At 35.5% G+C, this 11,012-nt stretch overlaps 2 protein-coding genes across 2 annotated transcripts; one reads left to right on the plus strand and one right to left on the minus strand.

Moving 5' to 3' along the window:
* Nucleotides 1-1,094: 1,094 nt before the first annotated feature.
* Nucleotides 1,095-1,751, minus strand: LOC116011673 (probable transcriptional regulator RABBIT EARS). The gene has a single exon (XM_031251075.1). The coding sequence runs from the start codon at nucleotides 1,743-1,745 to the stop codon at nucleotides 1,251-1,253; it is 495 nt and encodes a 164-aa protein (XP_031106935.1). The 5' UTR covers nucleotides 1,746-1,751; the 3' UTR covers nucleotides 1,095-1,250.
* Nucleotides 1,752-5,318: 3,567 nt separating this feature from the next.
* Nucleotides 5,319-10,802, plus strand: LOC116012758. Its single transcript, XM_031252411.1, has 3 exons — nucleotides 5,319-6,349; nucleotides 9,758-10,291; nucleotides 10,506-10,802. Exons 1-3 carry the CDS (start codon nucleotides 5,501-5,503, stop codon nucleotides 10,614-10,616), a joined length of 1,494 nt encoding a protein of 497 aa, XP_031108271.1. The 5' UTR covers nucleotides 5,319-5,500; the 3' UTR covers nucleotides 10,617-10,802.
* Nucleotides 10,803-11,012: the final 210 nt, after the last annotated feature.

The following is an 11,012-nucleotide window of genomic DNA, read 5'->3' on the forward strand; positions in this document are numbered from 1 at the left end:
CATTTTCTAGAGATTTGACATTTATTGATGGGTAACTCTGCTAGTCTATCATTGTAATAAGTGATTTTGTATTATTTAATCTTAAACTTTCAAATTGACTATATGTGGTCCTTTGAGTTTTAAATTATTATCATTCTTGGTCCAAGTTAACCACTCATAATTCTTCAACTATACTATCAAATTTTAACCACTCATAGTCATTCCATGAGGACTACGACTGGTTAAATTTTGAAAGTTGAAGGACCATGGGTGGTAAACTTGAACCACGATAGTAACAATTTGAAAGTCGAAGGGTCACAGGTGGTCAATTTAAAAGTTTAAAACTAAATATGTCAAAATCACTATATACTCGGAGGACTCACATGGCATTAACTCAAAAAAAAATAAAATAATTAAGTAGAATAATTTGAAACTTGCACATATGTAAAATGCATATTTAATAAGTGTAACATTTTTTCCTTCATCCCATCAATAACTTAAAAGAGTGTTTTGATTTGTTCTAACACTCTCTCGACCAAGTTCGTTGCATACAAGTGCGATTTACTTTTTCTATGTAATGAGCATATTTTACGCCATGCACCCTCGGATAGTAGTTGCACCCTCGCTCATACCGAAACAAAGTAGTAGCATGAAAATCATACCAGAACGAACTAGTAGGTAGGATGAAAATCAGAATTTTTTTGTTAGAACTAGTAGCATGAAAATCATACCGGAACGAACTAGTAGTATGAAAATCAGATTTCTTTTATTTGACCACGAAGTGTCTTGAGTATGCCCTAACTATAGGCACTTTTTAAGCTTGTACTTTACTTAAACAAATCACTGTTCTATCGGTCCAATTAATTAAGTGGCAAAATACTAGCTAATCATATTATTTTTTCATACAACAAGGGATTTTGAACTACTGACTCTAATACTAGCTAATCATATTATTTTTTTCGACTCTATTACAATGTATGTAGATCTCAACAGTTGACTCCACTGAGACCCGAAACCACTCCCATCATCTGAAAGTGTAAATCGGGACATCGGATGCCACTAAACCACAAAGCCTTTGGCCATTAATAAGTTGGTTACTTGAAAATCAGATTAACACTAAATACAAACAGATACATTAAAATTACAATCCCAAAAAAAAGGAGTAAATACTACTACACGACATCACATGATCTTTAATTTCTCCTACCTAGCTCTCTCTAGCTCTACAGTGATATTGAGAGAGATGTTTTATTTCCATCCCCACCTTTCTTCTACTTCACGCCAACCCTAAGCTCAAGATCTATGTCTTCCATGGACGAATCCCTGCTAATTCTCATCCCTGCAACTACCTGCTGCACCTCCTCATCCTCACTGTGCACCTGCACCGGCATAAACGACACCGTGTTGCCGCATCCGCCGCCGATCCTTTGCCTCTTACACCCGCCCTTCTTCTGATCGCCGGAATTATTCCCTTGAAAAAATATGATAGCAGAAGAAGAAATGGGCGGCGGCGAAGAAGCCATGGTGTTGCTGTTATTAGAACGCTTGAGCTTTGCTCTATCCCTTCTATGGACATTCATGTGACCTCCCAGTGCCTGTGCTGACCTGAACTCTCTTTTGCAGAAGCTGCAACTGTATGACCTGGGCGGCCATGCCGCCGCCTTATCGTCGTCGTCGTCTTCCATTAATGATTGCTTGAGGTTATTGAGGTTGGGTTTAAGTTGTTTGGTCTTCGTCAACATCAAATATTCTGAGTATTTCTCCATGTGAGATGAGAATGAAGAGAGGAGAATGCAATGAGTTGATGCGTACTATACAGTGGTATTTATAGTGGAAAGAAAGGGACAGGAGAGATCAAATTAAATGGATAAATCATAAGTACATTGTGTTAATTAATTATATTATTAAATAATAATAATAACAACAGAAAGAGGTTTATCTAATTGTGGGACACAAGTTTTGTCTTATATGAAACCATAATATAATTTGTTATTTGTGTGTGTGTTTTTTTTTCTTTTTTTTGGTAGATGTGTGTTTTTTTTTCTAATGACTAGCTAGAGCCACCTAATTAAATTCCAAATTAAATTAAATATTGCTTAAGAAATCTAGGGAAGGGACAAGTAGCTAGCCAGCTTTTTTCAACATATCTAATATATTATGGATTAATCATTTATCCTTTAATAATCAAGACTATATATATAAATATAGTGTTTTTTTTTTTTTTTCAGAGTTAATCCACACCAATGACGATAATATTGAATACAACTAAATATAATATACTAGATCATGTTCAGAGATCAGTTAATCATGTGACTTATTTGTTAGCTCAGACTATGTGTTTTTAGTCTGGTCAGGAGGTATGAGTTCATTCCTCTCGACTCTCGCCATTTATTTGTTATGTTCTTTCCTATCATTAATGCATTTTTTCTTTATTGTCTAAAAAAAATGCACCCAAAACATTGGCCTAGTGAATGATAAGTTTCACTTTAAGACTTTATTTTCAACGGTATGGAGAAAATTCGATGCCTCGAACATTGGGAGTTTAAGCTTGGTTTGGACTCTTTATACGCAAAAATGTACAATTTGGTGTTGAGTCTCAACACTATATTAGCGCCATTTAGAGCACAATTGTTATACCATGGACCATGGTTCATATTGCATTGTGAACCCTGATACAAAAAATTTATATCTTCAATTAACACATTCTGTACGTACAGTTAACAATTTCTGTACATGTAAACAAATAACTTGATAATTGCTGATACATAATATGATAGTTACAGATATTGAAACTGTCAACTGCAGATACAAAATTTAAAGATTATTTTTGAACCAGGGTAGATCCTGGTCTATGGTTTAATTTGCCATTTAAAACAGTCCATTTGTGTTAGCAAACACGGGAAGTATAGAGGACAGTTAGGCCCAATCATGATTTGGGCTTCCAAATGAGTAGTTGAGCATTCTTTATGAAGGCCTAATTACGGAAAATGTTTCCGGCCAGTCCAAAAACGACATATATAGTTAAAAAAAATTAATAAATAATTTTGCATGTAATCAACTAACAGCTAATTTATCAAATAACTTTCTACAATTAACTAATGTTATCAATTAGTCAAATTCACTAACTCAATCAACTACCACATTTTCAACCTCACTTATCAAAAACCCCACATTCCTTAAAAATTTTAGGAATTAGGACTAATTAAGTTATCATGTAACTTATTTTCAAAAAAAAAAAAAAAAAAGTTATCATGTAACTTCATTTGTTATGTCAATCTTCCTTGATGTGCGTTATTGCCCTAAATATACTTTCTTTGGACCGGCAACAAGTAACAAGTCAATATAATATAGGTACGTGAGTACGTCCTCTTAATTACGGAGTACATCATTATTTGCACAACTTCTTCCAACGCCTAATGAATACATTTATGAATTTTAAAGAATATTCAAACCAATGAAAATTCAAATTTAAAACTCTTACTTTTCGTTCCTAAATTATAAGATACTTGTAAGATTCGTTCATACTTGTTATTCATGCTTACTTTTCGTCCTAAGCGATAATTGGCATTGCAATTCAAATTTCGTCATTTTTCTAACAAAACATTAATAATGAAATTTGTAACGTTAATTATAATTAGGGATAATAAGTGAGTACGACCTAATAGAAAAATGACGAAATTTACAATATCAATTATAGTTTAGAGACAAGATCGAAGTGAACACAATCCAGTAGGAACGAATCCTACAATTGCGTATCTTATAACTTAAGGACGAAAAGTGTTGCTATAAATAGTATTAACGAGGAACAAGAAATCCTAAATATGAATGAGGAACAAAGGGGGTGGGTAAGGACCATATATACCGAGAACATAGTCTTAGAAAAAACATGTGCTACATTCATGGTTCTTTGATTGTGGAATATAATGAATATTGACACTATTAATAGTATGCATTGCATCATTACAATATAATCGGTAATAACTAAGATGTTGTTAGAAAAATCGCTTCCACTACGCTCCAAATATTGACAAAACATTAAGCAATTATATTTAAAAGCATTAATTTTTATTAAATTTGAAAGTTTTGTATAATTCTATTGAATTTTACTAACAAAGAAAAGTTCCAGCCCCTACATATCATCATGAGTAAATGAGATGATAAATATGTTGTTGATTGATGGATCCATTAATTGTAAGAGTACACATAATTTGAAAGGTTCATCACTAACAAAGAAAAGTTACAACACGTACATACCCGAACAAATTTGCGGGTTGAGGTTTTTTTTTTTATTTTATTTTATTTTTAAATCTATTTAATTAATAACATAATAATTTGAAAGTATATATCACTAAACAAGTTGAATACAATCATGTGTATATACATAGTTGTATTGACATACTCGTTATCTTTATGGATACCTACATGGTGTAACAAATACAACTCAACACTAATATTGATTGTCATCATCTTAAAGTAAGTATAATTCTCAATTTACAAATTGTATCTCTTACACCGAGAATTAGGATAGCTACATTAAAAATTATAATAAGTATTAAAAATTATTTAAAAATATAATGAATATAAAAATATTATATTTGAATAAATATATATAAGACATACAAAATGAGTATTTTTGTCTTGCTTTATTATTGTGTTCAATTAATAAGAATTAACGGTAAATTATTTATAATCTAATTAATGTAATATATTACTAAATAAGGCTAGTCGGGACAATTCAAGTAGTCGTTCAATTAACATTTAGTCTTGCTTCAAAGAACAAATTAGAGGCTTCATTAGAAATCCTTGGATGAAGTGTACCGAAAATCTGGAATCACAATATCATTTAGGTTCCTCTGAATATAGTGATTTTGCCACGTTTAGCCTTAAACTTTCAAATTGTTACCTTTCGTAGTTCAAGTTAATCACCCACGTTCCTTCAAACTATCAAATTTTAATCAGCCGTAGTCCTTCCACTATGACTATAGCTGGTTAAATTTTGAAAGTTGAAAGACCATTGGTGGTTAACTTGGACCGCGAACACTCGAACAGTAACAGTTTGAAAGTCGAGAGATCATGGGTGATCAATTTGAAAGTTTAGAACTGAATGTAACAAAATTATTATACTTAGAGGAACCCATATATATATGACATGAAATCTATAAATAAAAAACATATAAATTACTAAATAAGGATTAATATTTAGAAAATATATTTGAAAATTTAAACCAAGGAAAGAGAATAGGTTGTTTAAAAATAGTAAATAAGAAGCGATAAAATGGAGAAAGAAATACGGAGTAATTTACATATTGGAAATTTGGAATCTGCCTTATATATCTATCAGTCATCGTCTTCCTTTGCCTAAAGGCTAAAGCTCTTTGCCTTTCCTCTACCTCTACTGTTGTGTTTATCCCGCCCTTCAACCTTAGCCTTACTTTCATCTTCTCCCATTCTTCAAAAGCTTCGCCTAAAACAAAACTTTTAACTTTTCGGATTCGAAATTCTCAATCCTGAGTTCTTAAGAATGTCTCAGACCCGGGTGTGTTCGGGTCACGAAGGCTTAAACCCGTTTAAATCATTTGTTTTGGATAACAAGAGTGATCGTCTCCGGTGGCGGCTGAAATTCGGAGTATTCGTTCTCTTCGCCGTCTCCGCTTTGTTAGTTATTTACTCCGCGTTTACCAGCGAGACTAGGTGGTTATTCCGTTGCGCCGAATGCCGCGATTTTCCCGCCGCGAAAATCGCGCCGGCTCCTGGATGCGCGCTCCCCGAACAGAATGTTACCGACGTTTCTCATATCGTTTTCGGCATCGGCGGCTCGATCAAGACGTGGAAGAATCGGAAGCATTACTCGGAGCTCTGGTGGAAACCGAACGTCACGCGAGGGTTTGTCTGGTTAGATTCGGAACCCGACCCGGCTGAACCGTGGCCGGAAACCTCGCCGCCCTACCGTATTTCCTCCGACTGGAAGAAATTCAAGTTCATCCACTCGCAATCGGCGGTGCGGTTATCGCGAATCGTGGTCGACTCGTTCCGGGAAGGGCTACCGGACGCGCGGTGGTTCGTGATGGGGGACGACGACACGGTGTTCTTCCCGGAAAACCTAGCGGCGGTGCTGGAGAAGTACGACCACCGCGAGATGTACTATATCGGCGGGAACTCGGAGAGCGTGGAGCAGGACGCGCTGCATGCGTACGACATGGCGTTTGGCGGCGGCGGTTTCGCGATCAGCTATCCATTGGCGGCGGAGCTGGTGAAAATAATGGACGGTTGTCTTAACCGGTACTTCTATTTCTACGGCTCTGATCAACGCGTGTGGGCCTGCGTCGGCGAACTTGGCGTTTCTCTCACCAGAGAACTGGGATTCCACCAGGTATTTTGTGTCGCAAATCTTTTCTTAATCACAGTTTATAATTCGTATAATTGTGCTTAATTACGTGTTATCTTTGGCCTAACGTCATTAGACAAAATCATTACCGTCCGTACACGTTTCACGTATTCTTCACACCAATCCTCGACTTTACTTTCTTTAGTTTGGTTTCCTTTATCCCTTCTTTTTTGGTTCCAAACACAATTTGGGCTCAGACTAATCCTTATTTGTATCGAGTAGACCCAATTAAGAATAAAATACTGACCATATTGATACTCTCGAGTCTGACTTATCTTAAGATTAAGGGACAAAAATACACAACTCATCCACGTCAATAAAGCTAGTTATCCGTTACCCCTTCTATGGCTCCGTCTCACTTCAATTCTCCAATTCTTCTTTTATCATTTTTTGCTCCCAAAAAATATTTAAATTATTCTCCAATTATTCTTTATTTTAATTTTTTTTATTAGTAGTTGTAGTAAATATTTAAATTAATTCATGGCATATAATTACAATTTCAATAATGGTGAATCAAAAGGGGTTGAAAGGACTAAAAGTTGGGTGAGGAATTGATGAAAGTCGTATTGGTTGGAAGCTTGACACCGCCACATGCGTGTCGGTACCTATACGACGCCGTTGGCCGTACTTCATCACTTCTTTGACACGTCATTGTTGACAACGTTGACCTTTCGTCTTTCTTCCTTTCTTTTCTTTCCTTGCCCTCGCCCTCAAGGATACGTTTGGAAATGCATTTGGATTTTTGGAACACTGTTTAACGTTTCCCTGTCCTTTTATGGTTGCATTCAAAGAAACAACTTTACTTTTGTCTCCCTCTTTTATTTTCGAAAAAGGTCTCAATCGCTGTTAAAAGTGTTCTCTAGGTTAAGTCTGTCTTGTGTGTCTTTTTTGTTTAGTAGCCCACAGTCATCAGTTGAAAATACGTATTATGTGAAGTCTGTCTTATGTGTCTTTCTCGTTTAATTAACTTATGAGTTTGGTTCATGAATTATAACACTATTGAATATTTAGTACTCCGTAATTTTTTTTTTTGAAAGTTGATATATATCTAGTAATTATATGTATTTACTTTGTATGATTGTATACGTGTTATGGGGACAAAAACATGCAATCATGTTATTGGTGTGCCAACGTCTAGGACATCACCATCCAACCTCTTGTGTCGTTATTGCCATAACAAGTACATTCTTATCTAGCACAGCCTGGATTTTCTTCTTGTTTTTACCTCAAGGGGTCGGTGTTTACCTTATGTAAAAGATAGGGATGATATAGAGGTAGAGATAGAGCTGTTTTATATTTACTGATAAAGTATAATATTGACATTGTAAGGTCAAGTATAAGGTGGCCGGTAAAAATGCTAATAATGCGGGGTAATGGATTGGACCACTATGATTAGATACACTAATAGGCTTAAGTACAAGTAGTAAATATGTAGGATGCGGTGTATTTTTCTAGTTGGCCGGCATGGTTGACTAATTAGATATTTCGAGAGTGTTCAAAGTAATTATAAATGCCTATGTCTTTAGTATTGTAGGCTTTGGTCAATTAACTTAACTTTTGAAAGCTTAGTTGAGCTAACCGAGTTTTTTTACTAACCAGTCAGGTTGATCTATGTCTTTCATGTCATGGATATAGTTTGGCTAACTTAACTCTTGTAGGACTAGTTGAACTAATCTTCGAGTCGATTGCTCAAAAAGCCAATCTTTAAGCTTGAGAAGAGATGGAGGTCCTATTTGGTAAAATAGTTAGTTTAGTCAATTTTGACTTATTTGATCACTATTAGCTGTTTGATTTGGTGAAAAGATCAAAATAAATGTTTAATTAATCAATTTTTTTAATTAAAAAATGTTAAAATTCATAAAGCTTCTCAAAGCAACTTTTTCAATTAATTATACCAAACAACTATCAGCTAACAACTGATTTACCAAACACATTTATATAATCAACTAATTTTATCAACTAGTTATACCAACTAATCTAATCAACTAGCAATCATTTACTAAAGAGACCAGAATCTACTAATGAATTTATTGAATATCAACTTTGGGTTGGTGAGATGAATGGGGAGGAAAGTAGATTTGGAATCCTAAAATTAAGGTACAATAGTGTTGCGCAGTAACGGGGTTTCCTTTGGCACTAAGCTGACCATAAATTACGATTGTGAAACATGATTTCTTTTGAACACTTTTGGTTTGTTCATAGAATCTGATACCTTTGTGCTCTGCCACACATCTTGGCGTGACAGTTAAGATTGGCACAGCCTGCCACGTACCCCTCATCTCCCTCGGTTATTGTATTCAATGCCCATGATGTTTTTGGCCCCTTTCATCAGGTGGGAAGACCCTTTTAATTAATATATATATCTTCTTTCTTTCAGCTCTGATAGTGTCCAATCTTTGAAAATTCACTGGCGTGGTCTTCACTTTCATCAGCACTGTTAACCAAGAAATTTATTAAAAGTTAGCCACACAGATTGCAGCACCTAGATAAACATCATCATCACCTTGTTTTTTAGTAAGATTATTATTTTAAGGTAAAAATTTGTTTGTGGCGGTTGAATTAAGATCAAACATCAATTTTAAATTTAAAAAGACGGGTAATTTTGTCTTATAATTATTCTTTTTCTTTCTAAAATCCATGAAATTGAAATATTAAGGAGGCATAAAATTCTAATTCCATATAAATGAAGGAATTGTAATTTCGCGGAATTACAATTCCCTCTAACCAAACGAAGTAATTTGCTTGCCTTCAAAATTATGTGAGAATGAAATTGTAATTCTCTCCAACCAAACGGCCCGTAAAAGTATTACATCAACATTACTTATAAGGGAAAACCCAAAACTTGCACCAAAGGGTACGGTGAACCAAGTTTTCTTCAAATAAGAGGTCTCACAATGCTGTAATACTAGATATCATATGCAAAAATATTATTTATAATGAACGTCTCATGCTGGAGACGGAGTAGGCTGTGTTGGTTCTTTTCCATCAGCCTGGGGTCCCCCTTCCCTTTCGTATTTTCCAAAAAAAAAAATATTATTTAAAAAAAAGTTGTGTATCACTTATCGCTTTACATGTTAATATATACTTTCACACCGAGTATTACTTACCTATAGACTACTACAGACTTTTTCTTATGTGGAATACCATGTTGATTGTTTTACTTGATTATTCATATTTACTGTTTTATGTTTATCCTTAAACTTTGATAATATTCTGGGAATAAATCGAAAAATAGGATCTAAAGAATTGCCTGGCAAGATTGCCAGAACATAAAGGTGCAATCTTTTTCCCTTGATTAGATTGGCACTTGGCAGTGCATTGTTTTCATTATTGTGACAAGGAATTTGTGTTTTACCTTTTTTTTTCTTCTAATGTGATGTCACAACTACTCAGATTGACATTAGAGGGGATCCATTTGGTCTGCTGGCAGCTCATCCTGTGGCACCTCTTGTATCCCTCCACCACCTTGATGATGTGAATCCATTGTTTCCAAACCAGACACAACTAGATTCCTTAAGAGCCATAACTGAAGCATACAAGATGAATCCCGCCCGAATAATGCAGCAAAGTTTCTGTTACTGGAAGAAAAAATGGTCAGTTTCTGTTTCTTGGGGCTATGCTGTGCAGATATACCCTCAGGTGTTGACTCCCAAAGAGCTGGAGATGCCATTGCAGACCTTCCATACATGGAGGAGCTGGAGCAATGGGCCTTTTATATTCAATGTCAGACCTGTGAGCCCTAATCCATGCCAACAGCCAGTTGTGTTTTACTTGGACTCCATTGAAGGGGCCAGGAAGGGTGAGGTTGTGATGACTACTTATAAGAAGTTTGTGGGCAAAGTGCAAAACAAATGTCCCACAGGTGTAGTTGGTATAGAGAAAGTTGTAGTCTCTGCAGCGAAAATGGACCACAACGAGTGGAAACAGGTCCGTCTTTTCCACTCATGCCTCTCTATCACTCTATCAGTCGCTTAAGCCTTAAGTATGACTTCAGAAGTTCGAACTCATGTGTATACAGCAACACCCTAATCCTGCGGGATGCATTAGTTCTAATCATATTTGGATGAATGATTATCTGCAGCTTCTTGTTTTCTTCATTCTTTTATCTTTTCAGTATTTTGACTTGTAAATTTCGATGCAGATACCACGAAGACAATGCTGTGAGGTTAGCAAAGGTTTCTGGAGTAGCACAATGAATGTCAAGATTAGAAAATGTAAGCACAGGCTATCATTCCTGGAGGTTAATACTTAGAACACACTATTCCCAGTTAATGTAAATAACAATTTGTTTAGAGGGAGATGAATTCTCAAATAAGCAGAGAGAAGATTATATTTTTCCCCCTCAGGATGCATTATTTATGTATCAAAATAGAGTAAACCACCTGTAATCTTCAATGCTGTTTTTGGCCACAAATGAAAGATGAACCATCTTCCCCTATATTCTCAGCTTCAATTCCCACCCAAGTAAACACGAAATAGAACTTACAAGTTCACAGAATTGGCCTGAAATGGTATAACATTCCCGAGATCAAGAATAGATTTGTTTTGTTGTTAATGACGGTTTTGTTTTGGTGGTCATTGTCTCACTGACGGTTTTGTTTCGGCGGTCATTGTCTCACTCCACCCCCCCCCCCCCCCCCCCCCCCCC

This window comes from Ipomoea triloba, chromosome 3 (genome assembly GCF_003576645.1).
Source record: "Ipomoea triloba cultivar NCNSP0323 chromosome 3, ASM357664v1".
Lineage (NCBI taxonomy): Eukaryota > Viridiplantae > Streptophyta > Magnoliopsida > Solanales > Convolvulaceae > Ipomoea > Ipomoea triloba.